At 54.6% G+C, this 25,381-nt stretch overlaps 1 protein-coding gene across 9 annotated transcripts in view; it reads left to right on the top strand.

Moving 5' to 3' along the window:
* PRRC2B (proline rich coiled-coil 2B) overlaps window positions 1–25,381 on the top strand; it is an 83,351-nt gene that overhangs the window by 13,036 nt on the left and 44,934 nt on the right. For all 9 annotated transcript variants that reach the window (XM_054584205.1, XM_054584204.1, XM_054584211.1 and 6 more), the window contains exons 2-6: window positions 13,498–13,667; window positions 14,463–14,640; window positions 17,341–17,443; window positions 19,430–19,502; window positions 23,539–23,682. In XM_054584205.1, the coding sequence (XP_054440180.1) occupies window positions 13,553–13,667; window positions 14,463–14,640; window positions 17,341–17,443; window positions 19,430–19,502; window positions 23,539–23,682 (613 nt within the window). In that variant the 5' untranslated portion in view covers window positions 13,498–13,552. The remainder of the gene's footprint in view (window positions 1–13,497; window positions 13,668–14,462; window positions 14,641–17,340; window positions 17,444–19,429; window positions 19,503–23,538; window positions 23,683–25,381) is intronic.

The raw sequence follows: 25,381 nt of genomic DNA, 5'->3' as shown, positions 1-25,381 counted from the left end.
TTCCATTATGGAAAAATGACTTTCTCTTTTGTGTCTTTTTTATTCAGTGTTAACATTTTTGAGTTTCACTTGTGCAGTTGTGTGGGAATTTATTTGATCTCGTGAGTAGTATTCCGTTAGGTGCATGGAATATTTATTCATCCTAGTGGTGTTGGACTGCTAGCTTGTTTCCATTTTGAGCTCTTCCTTGCTATACCTGTCCTTTGGTGCGTGTATGCAGATGTTCTGTTGAGTATATTGGATGTACATATAGGAATGGAATTGCTGCTTCACAGGGGAGGCATATATTCAGCTGCCAGTTTTCCAGTGATTGTACCAATTTTTTTTTAAAGATTTTATTTATTTTTAGGCAGAGGGGAAGGGAGGGAGAAAGAGAGGGAAAGAAACATTAGTGTGTGGTTGCCTCTCGTGCACCCCTTACTGGGGACCTGGCTCGTAACCCAGGCCTGTGCAGTGACTGGGAATTGAACCAGCGACCCTTGGTTCGCAGGCCGGCGCTCAGTCCATGGAGCCACACCAGTCAGGGCTGATTGTACCAGTTGACCTGGCGACCAGTAGTAGTGTGTGAGACCTGTCCTGTCTCCACACACTCACTATCCCTGGGCATTGTAAAGAAGGCAGTTTTCTCCCAAACGATCTCTAGATTTCATGTAATTCTAATCAAAGTCCCAGTAGGCTTTTCTTTTGTCCTTGTTTTGTTTGGAAATTGACAAACTGATTCTGAAATTTATATGAAATGAAAGGGCCGAGAATAATGAAAGCATTATCAAAGAAGAACTAAACTACAGGATTTATCCTGCTGGATGTCAAGATTTTATAACAGCTGTGTAGTTACGTAGTAATTGATGCAGCACAGCATTGGCAAAAGGTTCCACAAATATGCTGAAAGAATAGAATGGAGAACTTGAAACAGGCTGCACTGAAGTAGTCACTTAATTTATGACAAGGGGAAAAGATGGCCTTTTCAAAGAAGGTACGGGGAAAATTAGATTCTCCATGTGGGAAAAAAGGGAATCTCCTTCCTTAGATTCTAGTCACAATCAGTTTTAGTTTACAGAGCTAAACATGAAAAATAGAGCACTAAAGCTTCCAGAAGGAAGCAGAGGAGAACGTCCTTGTGATCTCGGAGACAAGATTCCTTCAGTAGGGCACAGAAAGCACTACCAAAAGAGAGAAGATTGATGAGCTGAACTACATTAAAACTTGTGTCATCTAAATTTTATATCTGCTCCTATAGAACTCAACAAATACTGTTTCCTAATTGCACAGATGAGTCAGATAGTCTGTCGGCTCCGTGCACTGCTGGAGCCCTCTGCCCCACTCCTGAGGACGAGCTGCTCGGGCCCGAGGTGCAGCCGCCATCTTGGACTTGCTTTCATGGTCATTCTGGGACTTGCCTTTGTTCCCCTGTGTTGGACCTTGTTTCCTGGATCCCGCGTGTATCAGTTGGGTAATTTGAGCATCAGCAACAGCCACTATTTGAAGCTGCCTTACACAACAGCTTATGAGACACTTACTGGCTCAGTTACGTGGCAGTCCTCAGGCGCGCAGGTTCCAGATTGGTTGGTTGGTCCAGTGTCCCATGTTATCATTAAGGAACCAGGTACCTTATTTGCCTGGCTGGACCACAGACCCATTCTGAGCCGATCGCTAGTAAGCAGGGTGGCTTTCCCTGGGACCAGGCATGCCCTCCTCCACCCCAGCTGCATGTGAGCTGGTGCTTTAGGCCCCGGGGGCTGCCTGGGGAAGGACAAGGCCACTTGTATCAGACAGGAGGGAGGGAGGCTTAGCAGCTGGATGGGCAGGCAGGAGTGGCCCCCGTGACACTGGCCTGTGTCTTGCTTTGCTGTCTGGTTTTTTGAGTCCTTGTGTGAGTCTGGAAAAGTCTTCCTGTGACCACAACACTGTACTTGGTTAGCTGAATATTGGATTCTGGATGGGAAATAATTTCCCAGGAAGGGGAGTGTTGCTGGTGAGAAACCCTGTCACTGGCTGTGAGAACACAGAGCCATTTGGTTGTTCTTAACGTGGGGCGCTTCGGAGGCTGTGCAGTGTTTGACCGTAACGTAATGAAATTTCACGGTGTACCTTGTGTTCTTTGCCGTTGTCTTTTATTTATTTATTTATTTTAGATTTTGTTGATTTTTAGAGACAGGGGAAGGGAGCAAGAGATCAGTGTGCAAGAGACACACCGATCATTTGCCTCTCGCACACCCCCACCTGGGGACCTGGCCCACAACGCATGCATGTGCCCTGACTGGGAAGTGAACTGGCGACCTTTCGGTTCACAGGCTGGCACTCAGTCGATGGAGCCACATCAGCCAGGACCCTTGTGTTCTTTTTATATCTGTTATTCTGAGCACTTGGTAGGCCCTTCCAATCTTGGGGACTTCAACTCTGGGAATTTTTCTTATAATTTTTATTTGATCATTTCTTTCTCTCTATTTGTATTTTTCCCCTCTGTGCTTCTGGGACGACTAATTAAATTTGGACTCCTGGATGAATTCTTTGATTTTGAGTGGAGCAGAGACTAGTGTTCATCTCCTTGTTAATTTTTCTGAGATATCCTTGACTTTATCTTCTATATGCTCTATTGAAATTTACATTTTAAAAAATTAGAAAAGTTTGATTTACAGAAAAGTTCGAGTTTTTTATGTCCTGTTCCCAGTACATTTATCCCAACTAATTAATCAATACTGATACATTATTATTAACTACAATTGATGCTTTATTCAGATTTCCTTAGTTTTTACTTAGAGCTCTCTCTCTGTCCCTGGAGACTGCATGTAGTTGTCATGTTTCCTTGGGTTCCTTTAGACCTGTGACAGTTAATCAGGGTTTCCTCGTTTCTCACAACCTTGCATTTTCAGGAGTATTCTCAGGTATTTTATAGAATGTCTTGCAGTTGGGATTTGTCTGATGTTTTACTCATGATTAACCTGAGGTTACAGGTTTTTCTGGTAGTCCCTTAAGGGAAAAAAGTCCTCGTTTGGTGGCATGGGTGCAGTATCTTCTTAATTTTCTGAGGATACTAATTTGATATTACTTATTTTTAAAAAAAGTCTTTTGTCTCTGGGATTATTTCCTCTAGATTCTTTGTCATGTAGCTGGTCTCTGCCTTCCTGCTGGGGTCTCAGGCAGCTGTGGTTGTGGGCACCCAGCTGACGGGAAGCTGGGTGTGCGGCTCTGCGGCGCCCTGGGTGCAGGGTGGGTGGATGGGAGGCCGCCTTTTTTTTCTTGAGCCCCAAACATCTGCATATAGTTTTTCCCGAGAAGACTCCTGCCTTTGCCCTGGGTGTGCTGAGGGACAGAGGGACATGGTATGTCTGTCTGTCACCTTCCTGTGAGGTCCACAGCAGAGGGGCCCAAGGCTTCCGTGATTTGCTACTCAGGCTTTCACTTGGCTTCTTTTTTTAGCTTCTTTCCTCATTGTCCCCCCCCGCCCCGCCATGTTGTCCAGTCCTGATTTCTCCTGTGTAGTTTATCCAGAGGGGGGAGAGGAGGTGGTGGGGACAGGGGGAGGCTGGCTGTCACACAGGCAGCCTCTCAGCCGGCCCTTACATGCGCACCTCCCAGTACCTCCTGAGCTGTGGGACCCTCGGTGGCGTCCAGTGCGTAGACCCCCCGCCCGGTGCGCGCTCAGCCTCCCACCCCTTGCGTCAGTTCTCTCTCTGCCCGCATCGTCTCATCACTGTCTGCGGTGCTCTTTATTGTTTATTTTCATCTGGGGGCTTCTGGGAGGGCGGAGCCATAAATGCCTGCGGCCGTTGGCCTGGTGTAAGCAGAACCCGCGCATTCTAAAGGGCATTTCTGCAAGTTGGAGAGAGGTGATTTAAGGGCCGTTCCGGGGATGTGTGTGCACCGACAGACACGGCCCTATTTGTGTGCATGTGTTTGAGTGGATGTGTTATACGGGCCAGGTACGCTGCTCTGCCGCTTTTCTTCACGTGGTCAGTCATGGTGGGTTTTGGGGTCAGCTGGAGCTGCCGTTGTAGTAGCTGCAGAGGATTGACAAGGCAGGCAGGGGCATCTCATTTGTCACCAGCTTTCTGTGTGTGGCGGGGGCGGGAGAGACCTCTGTCCTTCCCCTCAGGAACTCTTGAGAAGGGAGGGGACCTTCAGGTGCCGAGAGTGCGGCAGGAGCCTTGAGGATGAGGAGGCAGCACAAGGGAGTGACTGCACCAGTATGTCGAGTCCCTTCTGTGTGCCATGGGGTTTCCTATCACGCCTTGTGACCATTCTTTCTGGTCCTTCCAGTAACCCGCTGAAGTACGTGTTCTGTCCCCCTGTGCGGAAGAGCAAACCAAGGGGCCCTGGGGACATCGGGCTCCCGGCTCCTCCCATTGCGCCCGAGGGCCGCGGGCTGGTGGGGCTAACTCGGTAGGTGGTAGGACCACCCCCGGCTCTCTACCCCTCTGTGTTTTCCGCTGGCCTGTCTGTGAAGACGTGAGCTTGGGAAGGTGGAAGGAATTCTTTCTCCAAAGCTCACGAAAGGTGCCCCCTGCCAGGCTGTCCTCTGCGTGCCCAGGTCCCAGCAGGCTGCAGGTGCGGTCACTCCTGTGGGAGAAGCTGTGGGGGCACATGGAGTCGCCGCCACCAGGACGGCCCGGACGGCTGGAGCCGGGGCCGCTTCCTTTGGGGCTTTTTGTCCCACTTGCCTGTGTGCTGTCTTCCCTGAGCTCTCCCTAAAATCACTGTCATGATTTTTAAAAACAAACAGTAAATCTGCTTAGACTTGTTACACACACAGTGTTTTATGACCTTTATTGCTGAACTCTTTCGAAATAGGAAACAAAAACACAGCAAAGCAGAGTGGCAGGCGCTGAGCGCTGCAGCCCGCGCGCCCCGGGGGTGGCTGTGCTGCGAGGGGAGACCCTGCGGGGGGCCGGGAGCTGCCCGCGACCAGTGGTCGTTTCCTGTATTTTTATTTTAAAGCTTTGCAGTTTTTCTATATCAAACATACATTGTTTTTGTTATGAAAATGTTACGGATCCACATGTGAGTGGGGCTGGGGCCCCGCCCCCGAAGGCAGCCGCCTGTAGCGGTAGCAAGTGATTGCGTTTGACACCCGTGCCCCTGGGCCGAAGTGGGGGACCTGGAAACCGGGCCACGTTAGTGTTGCTTAAAATGTAGTCACAGTGGAGAGTTTATCTCAAGAGGGTTTCCTGAGAATTAAAGTTCATCTCTCTCTGTCTCTCTCTCCTGAGAATTAATTAAAGGGGTCCACCAACAGATCCTAAACATCCGCACATTGGCCCTCCTGGTTCTGAAGGCCTGCATTCTGCGCCCTAGCCCTTAAACTGCAGCACACCCTCACGGGGACACCGGGAACACAGACGGTGGGAGCACGGGCCTGAGGCCTTCTGGCCCCAGGGCCGTGGGAGCCCAGAGGTGGGCGGAGAATCAGGGGCTTTGCAGTTGGTCGCATGGGGGTCTGGGGGGATGAGTCGTGTCATGAGTGCGACAGTGGGCTGGGCAGCTGAGAGGTGACAGTGCAGAGCCAGGGTAATCGCTGTCGTTGGTTGAGACCTTCTAAGGGCAGTGAGCGCGGGGTCACTTGTGCTGTGCTTGTTCTCTGCATTATTGCTGACCACACCTGCGAGGTGGGTAATAGCGTGTAATCCTGTTTGTGATCCCAGAGGAGACAGGTGTGAGGTCTGTGTGGGTCCGGGGCGGGGGGCGGTGCAGACTGCACAGTTTGGACAGATGGGGTGGTGGGGGTGAGCGTGAGGCTGGGGGGCAGTTTGGGGGCCAGTGGGTTGGGCTAAAGGGCTTGGACTTGACTCTGGAGTTGGGGGACAGGGATGAGGGGGGAAGGGGCACTGAGCACAGGGCAGGGAGAGCTGTTGCTGGTTCTGGGAGGGGGAGATGGGGCTTGCAAACCCAAGTGCGCAGGAGAGCTGGGCGTCGGGAGTGCCTTGGTCCCTGCAGCACAGGCCTTGTTTCTTATTTTTAATCCTGTTGCTTCCTGAACGCGCTATCTTCTCAGTGGGTGTGGCCCTCTGCTGGTGGTGGCCGATGTCCACCACTAGGAACACTGGGTTGCCAGGAGCCCCACCTCCACCCTGTTACTGGTCCCTCATGCCTTGTTTTCAGGCAGCTTAATCTTGGGCAGGTTGGGGCTGTCTGTATTAGGCAGGTTCATCACCTCCTTATTTCCTGCAGAGACCGCCCCCCGCCCCGCCCCCAGCTCATGCAGGTAGAACAACTGGGTTGTGCTGCAAACCTAGCCCAGCCCCCAGCTGTTCAGGTGGACTGGCTCCCAGCAATTAGGGAATGGAGAAGTGTGGGCGCTCCGTGCTTCTCCAAAGCCAGCCCTACTTCTTGGGCCAGCACCCTGCAGGGAGCCCACCACTGAGTGTGGGCTGCGGGCTGCTGCTCATGCTGAGCGAGGCGGCCGCAGGCCCTCCGCGAGACCCAGTTCAGGGTCCCCACCCCGGCCCCACTCCCGCCCCATCTGGTGGCAAGAGGAACCTTTGCTGTGGACGTCACCTCATTGTAATATGCATTCCTTCCCACACCTGCTTCTCGCTTTCGACTAGGTGTCAGGAGGCTGCAGCCCCAAACCCAGCCAGCCCCTGGCCGTGTGAGGGGAGGTGTTCGGGGGCACAGCCGCCCCCGTTGTTGGTGTTGTCTGCTACAGCGGCAGCCATGGGCAGACTGGACCAGCTGCCCCAAGGGCCGTGCTGGCAGCAAAGGCAAACATACCGTCTGGACTTTCGCCGAAAGTGTTGGCGAAGTTCACAACAGGACGGGTGGAGCGAAGCGTCCCCACGTCCCCAGCACTGAGCAGCGCGGAGCCTTGCATGCCTCCGTAGTCAGCAGCGGTGGGGCATTTGGAGCGTATGTGGTGCCTGCCTTACGTTCAGTTTTTTTTGCCAGACATTGCCACGTTGGAGAAGGAGGGACTGACTTATGTTAATCTTGTGCCTGGACTTCGTGCTGATGGTTCTTTACGTTTTGACTGAGTCTTAACAAGTATACCCTCTAATGACCATCTCCTTTCCTGACCCACCTGATTGTTTCCAGTAGCGTTGGTCCAACCTGCTGTCTAAGCGCCCATTCCCGCGATGCAAGGTCAGCCCACCCTCCTTTCTTTCCTCCACCCAGGTCGGGAGCTTCTGTTCGCACCTCACAGCCGTCGCGCGCAGGCTGGGCGTGCTGTTTCCCGGGTAGTGTGGGTCTGCCCCAGGTGCCTGTCTGCACTCTGGGAGGTGGCCTTCGGCTGGGCTGCACGGTGGTCCTTTATCAACACTGGCGACTGAGGAAAGAGCCACTGGCCATGTGTGCGGGTGTCCCGAGGGTTGAGGAGTACTCAGGGAAGCAGAGGACGATTCTGACCAAATGTTACGGGAATCGGGGAGAGTGAAGAGCGTGGACTGGCTGTGCGTGTAAACCTGGCTGTGGGCAGCACCGACATAAGTAAAATGCTGTTATTTGGAGACTGTCCATTGCCATTCTCTGTGCAGCCGACCGGAGGCGGCGTTGAGCCTGGGTTGACTTATGTCACAGCCAGTGTGTCTGTCCTGTCTGCGCTTGCTCTCCTGCAGGCAAAGCAGGCCGCAGCCTGGTTGTGTGCTGCCTGAGCTGCAGCCCTGGTTCCAGTGCTAGGTAGTCTCATGGCCTTGGGCGCTTCGCTTCTCTTTCCGGTCTGCGCCTCAGCTCCATGTCTGTTAAGCAGGCTGGTAAGAGTAGTATCTTCCAGACAGGGCTCTTGCGAGGGGAGGGTGCTCAGCAGGGTGCTTGGCTCTCAGGACCGCCTGCCACCACTGTGATTAGGCCCGAATGTGTAGTGCAGGTGGCTCCCCAGTGAATTGCAGGCTGTCCCAGGGCCATCCCAGATTGCCTGCTGGCCGGGCGGCTGACACTGGCTGGTACCCAAGTGCGGAGTGAAATTAATCCTGTTACCCGGAAATGGCTTTCGATAAGGTGGAGCGCAGGCAGGCTTTCCCTCTGGCCCAGGATGGCAGGCCGTCCGGCAACCTGTCTGACAGGTGGGTCTGCTGTCTGGGGGGGCGGGGCTTGGTGTTCAGTACCTTTGTTGCAAGTGTTTGGGGTGGTTTTGTTCCAGGAAGCCTGGGCCTCTGAGAGCACATCTTCAGATGACTTGCCAACACACAGACCTGAATTCGATTTTAACTCTCCTTTTCTTCACTCCCCAAAGCTATCTGCACTGGCTTTTAGGCCCCGTTTTCTTCTGCTTAATGGTAGTATTTTCTTCTAGGCCCGCCGTGTTCAGCAGGCCCTTGGCCCATGGCGGTGCCTGGAAGGGAGGGGTTCCCAGGAGGGGGTGGCACATGGGGCTTGCATCTACTTCCCATGTGACACCGAGGATTAAATTAGATTTTGTTTGGGGTAAAAAACAAAAATGAATTTTGTTGCCTACAAAAGGGAGAGAGCGCAGCACGAGGGCCCTGGCCACGAGCCAGGCCGGGTCTGTGCCGGCCTGCAAGGGCCTGGCGCTCCCAGCCAGTGCTTGTCCCAGGACCCAAGCGTGAGTCACGCCTGAGCGAGCACGCCTCGGACCCACTGAGAAATACGTTCTTGCACCTTGGCCGGCTTTGTGAGTCACACTTCATTCTGCCATGGAACGAGGCTAGTTGAGCTTGGGGGCGGGGGCGGGGGTTGTGAGACAGAAACTCAGCAAATGCGTGGATGCTGATTGCGCTCCTACTAACAGTTACTGTTCCTGGCCCGATGTTTGTGAGAACCAGCGTGCAGGCAGTGGAGCCAGATGGGTGTGCGGCTGGCCTCGGCCCCACGTTTGGCTCCGCCCGACTGGAGATGCACACACTTGGGGAGACCGAACGATTATGTCTGTACGTTGAATTTGGGCCCAGTGAAATCTGGCTCAGTGGAAGAGCCCTTGCGTGCCCTGCGGCGGCGTCTGTAACCTGCACAGCTGTGCTGGTGCTGTGTGGGCTGTGCACGGCCTCTGCTGCAGGGTCCCCTGCAGGCCGGCTGTAATCTGCAGTCCGTGCTCCGAGGGGAAGTCGGGGCCAGAAGAACCTCGGTGCAGCCTTGCTGTAGGCCGTTGAGATGAACAGGTACAGGGCCCCTCCCCCACAGGGGCCGCTCCGTAGCACTGGTAACTCAGCTGCATTGTCTGTTAGCACCCCAGGTTTATACAGGAATAGAGAATCCAATCCCAGATGTGTGGTAAGAGATGTCTGCTCGACAGCGAACCATTTGTAATTCCAAGGCTGTGGGTTATGAACATTTAGAACTGGCTGGCACTTGTGAAGTCTGGTGTTGGATGGGGAAACTGAGGCCAGGAGTGTGTGCAGCTGGTGCAGAACTTGGTTAAACATGTGGGAAGGGGCACTCCCAGAAAACGGCGCTGGCGGCGGCGGTAGTGCAGAGGCCCCCGCCCGGCCTCACGAGGCCCACCCTGCTTGAGCAGGGAGGAGGGCATTGCACCTGAGCACAGCAGGTGCCGGTTACTATTGGGCGGATGGTTAAGTTTCCTGGGAGGACAGAGTCCAGGCTTCTAACGTCTCGGAGACCTAATTCTGAATTCCCAGGAGAGCGGCTCATGGTTGCCCAGAGTCTGTCTCTCTCCTTGCGGGGGTGCTGGCGCAGGTGTGCTCAGGCCTCTGGGCTCCTGGGGCTCCGGGGCGAGGGCTGGGGGCTGGTTAGGTCTCAGAGAAGCTTGCTGTCACGGGGAAGGCCAGCGGGGAGCTGTCTGTGTCCGTGCTAATCTCTGCCCAGCAGCCTGGCCCTTGCAGAGTCCGGGAGGAATCTGTCAACTGGCAGAAGTTTGGACTCACCGGTTTTAACAAGACTTTTTAGCAATATCTATCAAAATAAGTATTTCCTGGTCTAGTTACATAATTGAAAGTCTTTTGATTTTTAATAATCAAGCATGTTAACACAATGGGGAAACATGGTGGCCCTGAATGGCTGGTAAGTGATTTTTCCTTCTCTTGCCTTTGCCAGTTTGGTGTTTTAGTTAAGAGCAAGTTACCTGAATTTAAATGACTGGCGCTAACTCCAGCCATGTAAGGTGAGCAGTTGTGAAGGCGGCCCCACGGCTGTATTTGGCCATGCTTGTGGGGTCCGTGGTCAGGTGAGAGCCGCGTGGAGCTGCAGCTCAGCCGGTGCCGGCACTGTGCCAGGGTGAGAAGGGCTCTGTGGTCGCGGGCAGCTCCGTTGTCTCTGGGGGCCGATGCCTGCGCTGGGGTTGTGTGCAGCTTATCCTCGGCTGGATCCTTGGCCCATCCCAGGGCCGGGCGCACAGCAGTGCCTCATAAAAATGTGTTGAGTGAAAGAGTGTATTAGTTTTCTTTTGTCCCTGTAGAACATTACCTCAAATTTAGGGACTTAAAACAATACGAGTGTATTCTTGCGGTTCTGGGGGTCTGGCGTCTGAAAAGAGTCTGCCTGGGGTGCTCAGGATGTCAGTGGGACTCAGTTCCTTCTGGAGCTCCGGGGAGCCTGTTTCCTGGCCTCGTCCAGCTTCTGGTGGCGCCCTGTTGCTCTGCCTGAGGCCCTGGCCCATCCTCAGAGAGGGCCTCCCCATTGTCGCACCTTTCTGACCCTGGCCATCCTGCTTCCCTCCCCGAAGGACCTTTGGGATGACATTGGCCCACGTAGATAACCTGGGATCAGCTTCCACTCTCAAGACCCTTAATTTAATCATATCTGCAAAATACCTTTTACCATATGAGGTGACATCGTCACAGGTTCTGAGAAGTAGAACATCAACACTTGGTTGCTCAACCTGTCCCAGAGTTTGTAGAATATGAAATGGTCCCTAAGCAGCCCTCGCATAGTCCATGGAATAACTCCCACTGGTGAATAAAATACTCATGTTCTGCCCTGGCCAGTGTGACTCAGTGGATTGAGTGCTGGGTTGCAAACGGAAAGGTTGCAGGTTTGATTCCTGGTTGGGGGCACATGGCTGCCAGGTCCATATTTGGGGATGTGCAAGAGGCAACCAGTCGATGTTTCTCTCATATATTGATGTTTCTCTCCCTCTGTTTCTCCCTCCTTACCGCCCCCCCGCCTCAAAAAAAAAAAAAAAAGTTCTGTCCCTTTCCCAGGGCCCCACCCCCTCTGTTGGGCCTTGTGGGGACCCCTGCTGGACCTTCCTGCCTCTTCCTGGGTGGGGTGTCCTCTCAGACTGTCTGTCTGTTTCCCACCTGGGACCAGGGAAAGTGCTTGTTTAGGACCATTAGGCCCAGGACCAGCAGACCTTTTCTACACATGGCTTTGCAGCCAATCCGTTGCATATTCTTTGATTTTTTTATTTTTTATTATTATTTTTTCTTTGATTTTTTTAGACAAATATAAGAACGATTTTAAAAATACCATTCTTAGCCTGAGGGTCTTACAGAAATAGGCCATTGGCTGGGGCCTTGGCCCAGTGTTTGCTGACCTCTGTCCTAGCCTGTAAACTCTGCGGGATAAGGACCTTGTGCTGCTGTCACAGTTGTGGCACTTCTAACTGTGCCTGCCTGTGTTTGTGCGCAGTGGGGGGTGGGAAGTTGGGGGAGTTGCGTCTGGTTTCTACCCCAGTGATCTTTTCTGTGTGAGTTGACAGAAGTGTCTAAAAATTAGATCTAATCTAACCTAATTGGAAACTTTAAAGTTGATCTACATTTGATAGCCTGTTGAATATGAGTCACTCTGGCCAAAATAAGACCCAGCCCCTGTTGTTGAGGAGCTTATGTCGTCCAGCCTGGGGAAGGGCGCTGCGACTGGCTGTGATTTGGGGGGTGGGCAGGAAGCCCTTGTGCACCGAGATCAGAATTTGGACCCTTAGAGCCAGTTCGCACCCCTGGTCATTGCTGTTCTTTGCTTCTGGTGCCCGACGCAGATGCTGGGGAGGGCTGCTGGCACCAAGCGGCTCTGATGTGTAACCCGGGAGCCGCGAGCTCTGGGGAGCGGTCCTGCAGGGCCTTTCGGCATCGAGCCCCTTGCCGCGCACGTTGTGGTGCAGTTGGCTTCCCGGGCTTGGCTGCTGACTTGAGCCTCCAGTAGTTGAGGGACTGGAGTCTGGGTGAGGAATGAAGTTATGTGTCCAACCAGGGTGCCTAACACCACGTGGGAGGCAACTCCCGCACGTCCACAGCCAACTCACGACGCTCACCTGTCCCCAGTGTCTGTCTGCACTCGTTCTTTATGAGCGTTTTCTGGTTCGAGCTACATGCTGGTCTATTCCTGCGTCTGAGACAGTGACTGGCAGGGTACGGGTGACAGTCAGGGTTTGTGAAATGGGGGAAGGGGTGGGTCTGCCTGGGCGTGTGTAAGAACAAAGTTCATTCCTATTTGGCATTGTTCCCGGTTCATCGGTGTCAGGGGCGTGAAGTCAGCGTCTCCTGTCTCTTTTCAGGGGCCCCAGTTTGTAAGTGACCTTTGGTCCCTGTGCTGTGTAGTCCTGGATCATAATACGTAGAGTTTTATCTGAACACCTTTGGGGGGTGTGAAATGCTTCCCCAGCACAGTGCTGTGTTCCTTCTGGCCTGCGGACTTGAGAACAGGATGAGGTGGCAAACTTGGCTGCTGCAGCTGCTGCCATTTTTATTAGTCAGTGCGTGTTTGTACCGTTACCTCCGTTTTGTCATTGAAGATGTATCAGTGTGCCTAACTTGATGCTTCAGCTCTCTTTCCATACATTAATTCCCGTGGGAAATAGGCACTCATGCAAGTAGAACCTGTAGCCAAGGTGGAGTGTAGGACAGGAGGCACTGAAGCCTGACCCGTGGTGACTCGCAGGCTCTTGGAGGTCACTCCCCAAGTAGTTGAATGAATAAGTGAGCAAATGAATGAACTAATGAGGAAAGTGCTAAAAGACTTGCAGGCGCCAGTAGGAAATTAGTGGTGGCTCCTGTAGATGGTATGGCCCCCTTCCCCTTCACCCCCTGCCCCCCCCCCCCCCCCCAGCACTTACTTCTGTTTTCCATGCCTGCACCTTGGAGAGCCAGCTGCTGTTGCCTAAGCATGTATTTTTTGTCTGGATGGTCCTGCTTTATTTTGAAAGGTGGACATATGCGACTGTTCCTGGATGATTTACTGACTTTGGTTGCTTCCCTTTGATTTTGCTTGTCCTTGGAGTAAACAGCCTTGCACAGTGGGCTGTGTACCTCTCCCTCCGATGCCCCGTCTGGCTGCCTGACCTTTGGTGTTACGTGGAGGTGCTGCAAGGGACACACGTTTGTTTTTTCACCTTGAAGGCAGGTCGAGTCTTGGAGAGAGGACTCTGAAAGTTGACATTTCAGTGTAGTTGATGAGCAGTAGACTCCAGCCCTTTCAGAGAGAGCGGGGTGCAGTGTGGGTGTGGGTACGAGTGAGCGTTGGGAGCGGGGATCAGCAAGTCTACAAAATGCTCTTTAAATCCTAGCAAAACTGCCTGTGCGTGGTGAGAGTGTATTCCTGGGGACAGAGCCCAAAGATTCCTTTAGCTCTTCAGAAAGATCTCTGATCCCTAAAGGGTTTATTCAGTGGGTCAGAGGTTCTGGGGCACTGACATGCTCTTTTTTTTGCATTTCAAAGGCAGATCGGGGGCGGTGCCTAGAAAAATTTCCTTACTAGATGACATTTCATCGCAATGTCCGATCGTTTGGGGCAAATAACCAAGGGCAAGGATGGGAAAAGCAAGTATTCGACTCTCAGCCTGTTTGATAAGTATAAAGGAAAATCAGTAGACGCGATCAGATCCTCAGGTAAGAACCGGCTTGGGGGCGAGTCCTTCCCACTCTTCTTTCATTGAGAAACTGCAGGTCAAAGGCCGGGTGCCCCGGGCGGCCAGGCAGGGGCCCATGCACGTCAGGCCTCCAGGCCGATGCCATGCGGTCACGGGGAGCTCTGGGAAGCAGACCCCCAGCTCCTCTCTGAGGTCTAATTTCAGAGCCTGGAATCCCCGGGCTCTGCTGTGGGGGTTATTTCTCCCTCTGTCATATTGAAACCATGGCTACTTTTAGCCTGATGATTAGAACAGGGCCTCATTTGCATTAGAGCTGCCCGGTTTAGGTTTCACGGTTCCAGTGTTCTCGGACTGGGTGGGAAAGTCCCTGCTGCCACGCTCCCCCCACCCCCCGCCCCCGAGGATTTAGTGAGTGCTTGGGCCTGGCCCGGCTCCAGGCAGAGGCTGCCCTTTTAGCCCTGCTGTTGTGAGGCCCGAGAAGCCTCAGCTTGCAGATAAGTGTTGGCCGTGGGGGCTGTGCCGGGGGCGGGGGGGGGGGCTGGCTCCTCCCCCACATCGTACGCTCCCCAGCCCGCTCCAGCCCACGTGTCATACGGAAGCCTCTGTACAGGCTCCAGCAGCTCTCCTGAAGGTCAGGGTGAGATTGTCAAGTGACCAGAATGACCACCAACACTCTTGTCTGTTGTCATGGCTGGCCTACCCCTCATTTTTTGCTGTTAGCGCTTAGGGTTTGAAAGAACAGCATGACAGTTCTGGCCCCTTTCCTTCTGTGACCCACCATGCCACGCCCGATCCCACCCCTGTCGCCCTGCAGTTATTCCTAGACATGGCTTACAGAGTCTTGGGAAAGTTGCCACAGCCCGGCGCATGCCACCGCCCGCAAACCTGCCAAGCCTGAAGTCTGAAAACAAAGGAAACGACCCCAACATCGTTATAGTGCCCAAGGACGGGACGGGATGGGCAAACAAGCAGGATCAGCAAGACCCAAAGAGGTGAGTGTACTTCGGCTGGCGGCCCCCACAGCTTTGTCGTTGCCCCGGGGCTGGCAGGCCTCGTGGCGGCCGGGCAGCAGCCGCGGAGATCCCGGGGCCTCTTCCTTCCCCCTGGCTCCTGCTGCCTTGGTGTTTCTCGTGCCCTGCTTCTGTTTTTCCTGGCTCTTGGAGCCAGGGCAGCAGTATTTCCATGGGCCGCCTGGTCCCCAGGGACCAGTGTCCCCCTGTGCCTTATTAGGAAAGGGCTCACCAGCCCAGAGGAGCTTATGCGGTAACTCAGAGCCAGTTCCCATAAGAGCCGCTGTGGACAGAGCTGGCGCTTGACACCGCATTCTGTGGTGGCCCATGCATGCCAGGCCCCAGGGTGAGAAGGCAGTCGTCCTGCCTGTGGGCCAGCAGCCTCCCACCCGGGGGAGGCTGCTGCAGGTGCCCCCGACACACCCGGGCATGAAGGAGAACAGCCCAGGGTCTGGCACAAAAGTCATCGTTCGAGAGACAGCAACTGGCGGGCTGCTGCTGCTGTGTGGTGGGGCCGAAGTGAGTCCCGGGCCCTCTGCTGGGGTGCCGAGCCTTCCCCTGTCCACTTCGCTGTGTGTCTCCTCTGGGTCCCGCCCGTGATGAGGGTGTACGAGGAGGAGGGCCTGGGGTTGAGGCGGGAGGTCTGTGGGAGGACAGGGCCAGGCTGCGGCCAGCGGGCAGAAGCCCGCGCTGGGGTTCGCCGTCGGGAGTGAGAGCGCCAGAGCCCTGTCCTGCACCCCTGTCGGCCACACCTCCTCGTCTGGCGGCTGATGCTTGGCACTCAGACGCAGCTGCTGACCAGCATCCTTTGCTTTCGCTGGAAATGGCCGCGTGAGCTCTTATAAAGCTTCCCTGCGGTTAGTTCAGACGAGATGCAGTGAGCGAGCCAACAATTCAGTCAGATGGGCATGGTGTACCTGTGACTGAGAGAGAGTCTTAAAGCGATGTAGATTTTTTTTCTGACAGTTTGCTTAGAGATCATACTGCTTGATGGTATAGTGTGACTTCATAAGGGACTTGTGTGCGAGATGTCCAATCAAGCAATTCATTAGCTTTATGGAGCCTGGAGAATCATGACTTCTGAGCGTCACTGTCCTGTGAAGTCAGAATAACCCCTGGCTCCAGGGCCAGGGCCAGGAAATGGACAAGATGGCGCAGGCTGCACCAGGCGCGCAGCCATCAGCTCTGGGTGTCCGCTCTCACTGCCCTCGTTCCAGTCGGATGTGGGCGCTACCAGTTCTGTAGTGAAGTGCGTATTGCACATTTCAACATAGGCATTGAGTTGCCTGTGCTGTCGAAAGTTGTAGAGAGGACAAAGTGCTGCCCCCTCCCTTTATTTATGCTCCCCAAGCATTGGCACAGCTGGCAGAGCGGCATAGCGTGAGGCCCATTGGTGGAGCTGAGGCCTGTCTGCTGGGAGGGGAGGAGCAGCCCCGGGCCTGGCCACGCCTACCTTGGGGTGTCAGGAAGTGGCGGAGTGGGGAGGGGGCACAATTGCTCAGTTGGAGAACACTTCAGTGACACTTCCTGGAGGCTTTTGTTTTGGGTAGAGGGTCACGAGAGAGGGGATGAGTGGCCTTCATCTTGTAATGGTCACACGTGGCAATGAGCTCCTCGGGTTAAGTGAACCTTGGAAGAGAGTTGTGTAGGACTGGACTTCAGTTTACAGATGAACCGCCGGCCGGGGGCGGGTTCTGGCCAGGTGGGTGGCCGCCCTCCCTGAATCTTGCCCGGAGGGAGGCTGTGTAGAAAGGGTAGTGGGGAGCTGCGGAGGCAAAGATTGGCCTGCAGGCACTTCTCTTGCTCAAAAGATCACCTTTGGGGTTTAGACTGACCCGGCCTCTTTCGGGAGGGCAGTTTGGCAATACCTTTTAAATTTCTAAACATCTTTTGACCCAGCAATTCCATTTCTAAGAATGTACACTACTGAATTGCTTCACAAAAGTGTGCAAAGATGTTTATACAAAAATGCTCATTGCAGTTTTATCTGTAATAGAAAAAAATGGAGATTGGTAAATTATGGCCATCCAGTTGTACTGTGTCATTAAAAGAAAGAGGTAGGTCCCAATGAATGGTCATGAAAAGATGTTGAAGTAAAACACGAGGTATAGAATTGTATGTATGGCGTTATTCCACTGGTGTTTAAAAAGTGCTGTATTATGTAGAGAAAATTGTGCTTAAGAGTTTCTTTCTGGAGGATGAGACCATGACCAATTCTGTGTTATATATGTTTATAAATGTGTTTTACTATGAGCATGTATTTCTTTACAAGCCAAGATAAGGTAAAAAAAAAAAAAAAAAAGATTTTGCTGGTTCAAAGCAGTCAGTCCCCTGCATTGCTGTCAGCTCGTGAGTCCCTTCAGTGACTCGGCTTCCCCATCGGCAAGCCCTCCATCACTTCGTTGTGTCCCATGAGCTTTCAGCGTCTGCGGACAAGCACCACAGGAGAGCAGAGATGGGCCTGCCCTGCCAGGGGCGGCGAACAGGCCTCAGACTCAGCCCCCTTCTCATTGGTCTCTGCCACCATAAGCGTCCGCTGGGGGAAGGGGCCACTCTGCTGGCCAGAGGGAGGTGTGTTTTCAGCGAACAGCTGATGAGCAGCTGTGGCTTTAGAAAGGCAGAGGGACCATGTCGGCGTGGCCTGTGCTGGGTCTGACCCTCACTGCGTGTCCCTCTGTCCAGTTCCAGTGCGACGGCCTCTCAGCCGCCGGAGTCGCTGCCGCAGCCGGGTTTGCAGAAATCTGTCTCCAATTTACAGAAGCCGACACAGTCGACCAGTCAGGAGGTAGGTGCGGGGGCCCTCCTGATGCTGTCCTGACGGCGGAGCCGCCAACACCCCTACTGTTGGCGTGGGAACTGTCACCAAGAAGGGTGGTTTTACGTGGCTTGCTTATGCCAAGGGCAAACCCGATGGAGACCTTGGGAAAGGAGCCCAGGAAACTGTCGTGGTCACTGAGGAGGTGATGGTACCTGCCCCTTCTGGAGTAGACCCCTGAGAGAGAGAATGCAGACACCCCGTTTGACTCCTGCTGGCCTGTGTGGTGGAGAGGCCGCTCAGGCTCGGTCTGGCTCGCTCCGAGTCCCCAAGCGCGCTCCAAGGAGGCCCGTGCAGGAGCGCAGGTGGAGAGCGCTAGGCCCAGAAAGGCGAGTTCGGGAAGCAAAGTTAAGCAAACCCCTTTAAACTGCTGGACGTCTTGTCTTGTCAGTGTCTTTAATGTGCTCGTGTGTACCCCGGCTTGTTGAGAAGAGGACGTAGAGGACAGCGGTTCCCAAATTGTTTGTCCTGGGAAACCTCTTTTAATAAGGTCTCTAGGGACCAGCAGTATCTCGGAGCACACCTGAGAAATACTGGCTACCATCAAGCGTTTATCGTTCATGCAGTTAAAATGTTACTCTGAAGAGAAAGGCGTGCTTAACCACGCAGGAGCCCCTACTTCACTCAGGCCACTGAAGACAGAGCCTGGGCTACAGAGATCCACAGGAGCTTACGTGTGCCTGGAAACCTAGATGAGGAGTCTCGAGTCTTTTAGAGGAGGAGAAATCTAGACACAGATGCCTGGCATTTGCCAGCCCTCTGCAAACAACTCCAAGAACTGTGCCTTAGTTTTGTGATGCTGCCCAGGCGACAGGAGGTCTGAGAAGGGCCCCCCACCACTCCCCCAACACCAAACTGCATTTTTGAAATTAAAGTAAAAGAAATCATATTCATGTGAGGTTGAGTATGTAGAGCTGAGTTGGTATGTTTCTCAGAATCTGAAACTGATGGCTCTCTGTGGCTGTCAGCTGGTTTTCTCTCAGAGGCAGAGGTGGTAGGAAGGGACTCCCAACTTCTAAAACCTCCCTTGAAGGTTACCCGGGAGCTCTGTTCTCGGGGTGCAGTCTGCCAGCAGTGTCCATAACCCTCCCGGCCGTGTGGGTGCGCCCTTCCAGCTGAGTGCCTTGGTTAGAGACGCCCAGTGGGGGCCGTGCGGGTGGCCTTGGTGCCCCGCGGCTTCCTGCTGAGTTGGGAGGCATGCTCCTCCTCGAGGGACTGTCCAGCCCCAGCTGCATGGCCCCCGTGTGTGGCCTTGTGGGGAAACCTGTGGGTGTTCCGGGCCATCGTGCCCGGCAATCTGGGCAACTGCCGAGGAGTGAATGGATTGTTAGAGCCGGTCAGTCCTGTGCTGAAGACGGGCAGCTGCTGCCCTGAGTCTGATGGTGGCAGCGGCGGCAGGGTGTGGACTGGAAAGGAGGGGTCGTGGGAAGGGAGGTTGTCTAACCTGGTAACCTAATCTAGTGCCAGCACAGTGCCAGCCCACAGTGAGCTTTTAAGCAAAGGTTATCGGTCAGATGGAGCCTGGACCAGGCAAGTCCTGCTTCGTGGGGAGTTGTGCCTCGTGGGTGGTGGCAGTAGTGACGGAAGGGGCTGCAGAGGGCCCTCCAGCCAAAGATCGGACATGGGGGCGTCCCCATGTTTATGTCCTAATAGCAGTGGCCCGTGGATTTGAGACACATGCTAGAATCAGGGCTTGCTCTTTGTAGCAAGGCAGAGTAGCTCTGTGGGCAGGAGAGGCAACCTGACAGAATGTTCTGGATTGCAGCATGACGGTGGATGTGGGTTTGAGTCCTGGCTTTGCTGTGTAACTCACTGTGTGACTCTGAGCTGGTCTGCGTTGGCCCCCCTTCGACCTGCTCCTTGTCGGTTCTCCGTGGCACCTTGTCCGAGCTCATTTGAGGGACGGATGGCAGACCGACGGGGCTGGCTCTCTACTAATTCTCTTCCTTTTTCCAGAATACAAATTCAGCGCCAGGTGGACCAAAGTCATGGGCACAGCTGAATGGAAAGCCAGCAGGACACGAAGGTGGTAAGTGTGTGAGGGGGGCATAGCGGTGGGTGGGCAGGAGGGACGTGCACCTTTTCTGGCCTGTTCTAGTCGGAGCAGGTTGTCTGTGGCCTAGAGTGTTGTAGAGTCTCTCGCCTGTGAGTCCGTGCTCTGTGGGACCCTCACCTTTGTGCCAGGTGAGGAAGCGCTGATTCTGAAAGCGTGTCAGCTCTTGGATTTCACTGAACATTGTGGCCCAAACCTCCCTCCTGAGGTGTGCGCCTGGTCCGCCGCTCTGTCCCCTGGCTGTGCTGAAGGAGTATGCGCGACCTCCTCTCTCCTGGGACCACAGGGCGGTCTCCGGAGGCATGGCGTTCGCCGTGGGCCTGGGTTCACAAATCAGCCAGCCCTGGCGCCCGAGCCGCCTGCCAAGCGTGCAGGGGCTGTGTGGGGTCTTACTGCCACGGGTGCCGGGCCTGACACGGAGCCTGCGAAGCTGGGCGTAGCCAGCTGCCTGGTCCTTCGGGAGGCGAGGTCAGGGAGAGGAACGGAAGGGGACAGTGTTCAGCGTCCTGCGTAAACGCTGAACGACAAAGGGAAATGGCTTCCAAGCCAGGCCAGAGCGGTGGGGCTGGATCAGAGGTTACCAGGCCCGCCTCTGGGGACGGGCGCCTGCCAGAATGCAGGCCCGCAGTCGGCGGGCGTTTTTGAGAGAAGCCAAAAATCCAGATGTGGTGGGGGGGATTTTATTTATTTATTTTTCGCGAGAGGAGATGGGAGGGAGAAGGAAGGAGAGAAACATTGATTGGCTGCCTCTTGCACACCGCTAACCAGGGTCCTGGCCCACAACCCAGGCATGTGTCCTGACTGGGGATTGAACTGGCGACCTTTTGGTTCTCAGGTTGGCGCTCAATCCACTGAGCCACACCCGCCAGGGCCAGATTTTTCTTTCTTTTCTTTTCTTTTAAAAAAGAGTTTATTGATTTATTTTTAGAGAGGGGGGAAAGGGAGAGAGAAAAACATCGATGTGAGGGAGAAACCTCAATCAGTGGCCTCTTGTACGTGCCCTGACCGGGGACCGAACCCACAACCCAGGCAAGTACCCTGACCAGGAATGGAACTGATGGCCTTTGGTCAGGGCCAAACATTCCACATTTTTCTGTGGGAACTCTTCTGACTTCTCCACGTCAGCTGAAGTATTTCTAGCGCACTGTGCAGACCAAACCAGGCGCTGCCCCTGCTGGTGGGGGTGTGGCGGTGTGAAGGCAAGCCTGGGAAGTAGCGCTGGCCGCCGTGGCCGCCCTCTGTCTCGGTGTGGCGCGGCCCAGGCTCCTCTGGGTGTGCCTTCCATTGCATTAGGGAAAAGGCCGCCTGTCCTGTCCTGCCTTCCCTGACCTCCCCCGACCTCCCCCGGCCGCCTGCCCACAGGACATGTCCCTCTGAGTGGGGACCATGGGGTGGTTGAAGGCTCTCCGCAGTCTCCAGTAGGGAGCGATGTGCCAGTCCGTGTGCTGGCGGAGCCGTCCCCAGCGTGCCTGGCTTCACGCTCCTGACCTCATGTGGGGGTAGGCGGCGCGGCCTGTCCCTCACGGTTCTCCATTCAGGTGTGGGAGAAGGAAGGGGAGGAGGGAGGGGATGGGACAGGTGATGCACCCCCTCAGGTCAGGTACCTGTGTAGGGCTGTTAACAAGCCCTCACTGGATTTTTGACAGTGGCTCTTTGGCTTTCTGTGACCTGGGATTTTAAGTCAGTCCAATGTATTCATTTTTCTTTAAGAAGAACTACAAAGACTAAAAACAAAATAAAGTAAATGGGTACAGTCCCTATGGAGAGCAGTTCGGCCCTTCCTGTCAAGGTGCTGGACCCAGCAGCTCCACCTGGAGGGGTCACCCTGTGGGTGGTACAGCCCGTGTGCGTAGGGGAGAGTGTGCAGACACACGGGGTCCTTTGTTACAGCGCTGCAATAGTAAAAGATTGCAAAGTCGTGGGATTGGCCATCAAATTATGGCACTTTAGTGAAATGCTGTTTAGCTCTATGTGGGAAAATCTGTTTTCTACTGATAGGGCAAGATCTACAGGACACAGTCTTACATGAGAAAAGTGCAGGATAGTGTGTAGAGGATGTTATATTCATCCAGAGAATGGGGTGGAGAATACACTTCAAAAAGTATAAACATTCTTAAAAAACCTCTGGAAGGAAACTCGGGAGGAAGGGAGGAGGGGCGGAGGGGAGGGGGAAGCAAAGCGCCCGCCTCCCCAGGCATCGCAAGCGGGCAGGGAGGCTGCGAGGCTGGGGGAAGGCTTCCGTTTTGACCGTTCTGTGGCTTTTTCCTTTTAAACCTTGTGACTGTGTTCCCTATCAGGAAATAAAGCAATCTGGAAAATAACCCTGAAACTCAGGGAAATACTCTGTAAACGTGCGCTGGCTCGCCTGGGAGATGGCAGAGCCCAGTCGCCCGAGAAGGGAGAACAGATGTGCGCTGGGCCCAGGCGGGGCTCTGAGGGATGCAGTCTTCGGGGTCCCCCCCTGTGCTGGGTCACTGGTCCACAAGGCCGTCAGGGTTGTGGGGGTTTGGGGATGTGCTACCCCCAGACATTTTCAAAAGGCCTCCTATTCAGGTGAGGGACTCTCCGCGTGGAAGGCAGTCTCTCAGTTGGCAGTGTCACCCGGGAAGACCAGGAGGCCGGGTTGTGTGGTTGGGTGGTGGCTAGAGGCTGGTGGCGCATGCGTTGGCACCAGCAATGCCACCAGTGCTTCCATCTGCGACCTTAGAAGAAGCCTCTGATCTCACTGCCTCAGTTTCACGGCAGAGAACAGATGGGACAAGGGGTGGGTGGGTGGGTGAATGTGGCAGAGCATTCAAACTCTAGCCATGATAATACGTGGGTTTGAGATTTGAATTCTGCCCTTTATTCTTGTATCTGTGGAGGGTAAATTTAATTAAATTCATGACTGGTGAGGCAGGAAGAAGGTACTGGGCTTTCTTTCTTTCTACTTCAAATAATCTACCATGGTTTTATTTGATTTTATTTTTTTCTACCATGCTTTGAAAGCATGACTTCACGTTTCATCTCGCCAGTTCGGAACATAACGCACTCACTGTGGGAGTTGGTGCCCCCTTCCCAGCGCCGTGTGGCTCCCTGGTGGCCCTTGGAGCCGGCATCTCAGGCGCATCGCCGCCGAGGACTGTGCCCAGCAGTCGTCCTCGTGGGTTTATTTGGCCCTGGACCTTTTCACTAAGGGGGATGGTGAACGCATTGCTTCCTGTGCTTGAACTCTGACCCCACCGTATCTCCCTGGTGAGGTCGGCACAGCCGGCAGGTCCATGAGCCAGTGGTCCTGAGGGTAGTGCCGTGGCGGGGCGTGGGGTTGAGCTTTGCAGGGCATGTGTTCCAGATGAAGGGACCAGCTTGCCCTCTGGACCCTTACATGCGTCACTTGTTATCATCTCTTCTTCCGGAAGATGTTGGCAGGGTCCTGACGGGGCTCCCGACAGGGCCGAGGGCCCTCAGTGGGAGGGTGAAAACGAAGAAGAGCCTTCTCTAAAGGCGCTCAGAGTGTTGGTGGGTGAATGAAGGAAGGAAAGACGTTGTTCCCAGGGTTACAACAGTAAAGTGTTTGGCCTTGCAGGGCTGGAGGAATGCTGTAGAAAATGGTGAACTGGGCAGGACAGAAAGGAGTGGGTACTCACGAGTGTAAATCTGGGGCCGAGGTCTTTGGAGGGTGGTGGGGGGCACCTGTTTTTGGCGTTGCCCCCACATGAAAGCAGTGGACTTCCTTGAACTGATTTTGCCGAAGACTGCCACCCGGGCCTCCAGGAGGACCTCGCTGCCTGGGCCGGGAGGATCTGGGCCAGAGCCGCTGCGGCACCTGACCCCATGCCCTTTGCCCCGCGCTCCTGTGGGTAGCGTCTGGGCACTGTCGGGGAGCCTCATGCTGCTCTGCAGCGCAGACGCCGGCCTGCGCTTCCAGAGCCCGTCTCTGGCCAGCGTGGCTGTCGGTGCGTGGAGATGCTGAAGCCAGGAGCTGCTGTGCCGACCTCACTTGCTCCATAAGTCTTTCTGGTTCTCTTGACAGGTTTAAGGGGCTCAAGCCGACTCTTATCCTTCTCTCCCGAGGAATTTCCGACGCTGAAAGCAGCTGGAGGGCAGGACAAGGCTGGCAAAGAAAAGGGCGTCTTAGATCTGTCGTATGGGCCAGGACCAAGCCTCCGCCCTCAGAGTAAGTGAACTGCAGCCCCTGTTGGGCACATGTGGGGACAGCAGGATCGCCCCTCATTCTCCTGGACTCTCAGGACAAAATGCATGGGTTCCCAAAGAGCCGTCGCTCCGGGGGCCCGGTGCCACGCCTGGAGAGCGTGGTTGCTGCCCCCCCAGCCTGGGCCCTGCGTCTGCTGGACTCCCTCCCTCGGCTGGTCTGGAGGCCGCTCCTCTCTCGTCTTTGGGGTTGGGCTGGGCCTGTCTGCCCTCGCAGCTGTCGCCAGACAGGCAGTTCTGCCGGGCTCAGGTGCTCGTGGCGAGTGCAGGCGGACCAAGGGCTGAGCACCTTGGTACCTGATTCGGGGGCTTGCGGCCTACACCCTGGGTCCCCAGACCAGCCGTGTCCCGACGGGACCCCTTGGGGAGTTTGTTAAAGAGTCTGATTTCCAGGCCTTCCCAACCCCAGCCAATGAAGAATTATCTGTTTTTTCACGTATTCCCTTGTGTAGCCTGCTTAGTACTGTCCCCGGGGCCCCTCCCCTGGGGCCTGGCCGAGGACTTGAAAGTGTTGTGTAGCCACACTTGCTGGTAATATTTTTCTTAGAAGCCTCGAGTGGTTAGAGTTTAAGGTGTTAGGAATGAGATTTCCTCTCTGTTCTGACCAGAGACTATGAAATGGCTCTTGATTTTGGGGGGAGGTGTTTGCGGGTATTCTTGATCAGGTCTTGAACTATGAGGCACTTGTGCTGGCTTGTCCTGGCCGCTCCCCTGGCGCCCCGGCGCCGGCGCCCCGTGGGTGAAGGGGCCTCTCCACGGCCTGCCTCCCAGCCTGCTGCCGCCTCGGGCCTGGGCCGGGTCATTCCGTCCACTCCAGATATGTCTTCAGATTCCGTAGGCCGACAATTGTGACTTTCTGGGTTTAATTAAGATGAGCCGTGGCTGGTGTATCTCCCCACACCATGCCCCTCTCCTTTCTTGGAGAGTGAATAAAAACTTTATCCTCTACCAAAAAAAAAAAAAAAAAAAAAAGATGTTTTATAGAACTGTAAACATTTAGAAGTAGGAGAAGCTTCTGGAAGTAGTTCCATTTCCTCGTTTGGAAAGGTGGAAGGCAGAGGGGGCACCATAGACAGACCGCATGCGAGGGCTGAAGAGCTAGAGTGGAACCCAACTTCATGGCTCCCGTCCTACGTCCCTTTCTCTGGGGGGGTCACATGCTTGGGGACCTTTCATGCCTCAACCCCTAACCAAGAGCTGACTGTAGAGAGGAGTTATTTGACTTGAACATTTTCTCCTTGGCCTGCAATTCCCCCAGATCGTGCCCCGTTTGGCAGCAGGTAGCACCATCTGAAAAGGCAGTCCCGTAGGGCGGCAGGTCCTCCCTGTGCCCGGCGGCAGGACCCTCCTCCGGCCAGTGCTGGAGCAGGCGGCCGGGCCTTGTGGAGGCCCCGCCCTTCCACACCCCGCTGGCTGAGAGCCGGCTCTGCTTTGTCTCAGGAACTGGGGAGGCCTCCGGCTAGAGGTGCAGTTGTGACACAGTTTGAAAACATGTCAGAAGTCTCCGTGGTATTAACATCAAGTCCAGGGTTGAACTCTGGGCCGATCCTACCTGGGCTGGGTCGCTGTTTGTGTTCCCATCGGGGCGGCCCAGTTCCTGTGGGGTTGACGTGGTGGGCGGGGGGTTTCAGTCAGTCTCTGAAGACTGTCTTGTGTGCACTTGC

Source organism: Pteronotus mesoamericanus, unplaced genomic scaffold (genome assembly GCF_021234165.1).
Source record: "Pteronotus mesoamericanus isolate MK-2021 breed Mesoamerican mustached bat unplaced genomic scaffold, CSHL_Meso_final contig_78, whole genome shotgun sequence".
Lineage (NCBI taxonomy): Eukaryota > Metazoa > Chordata > Mammalia > Chiroptera > Mormoopidae > Pteronotus > Pteronotus mesoamericanus.
This window is presented reverse-complemented; position numbering and strand designations above follow the sequence as displayed.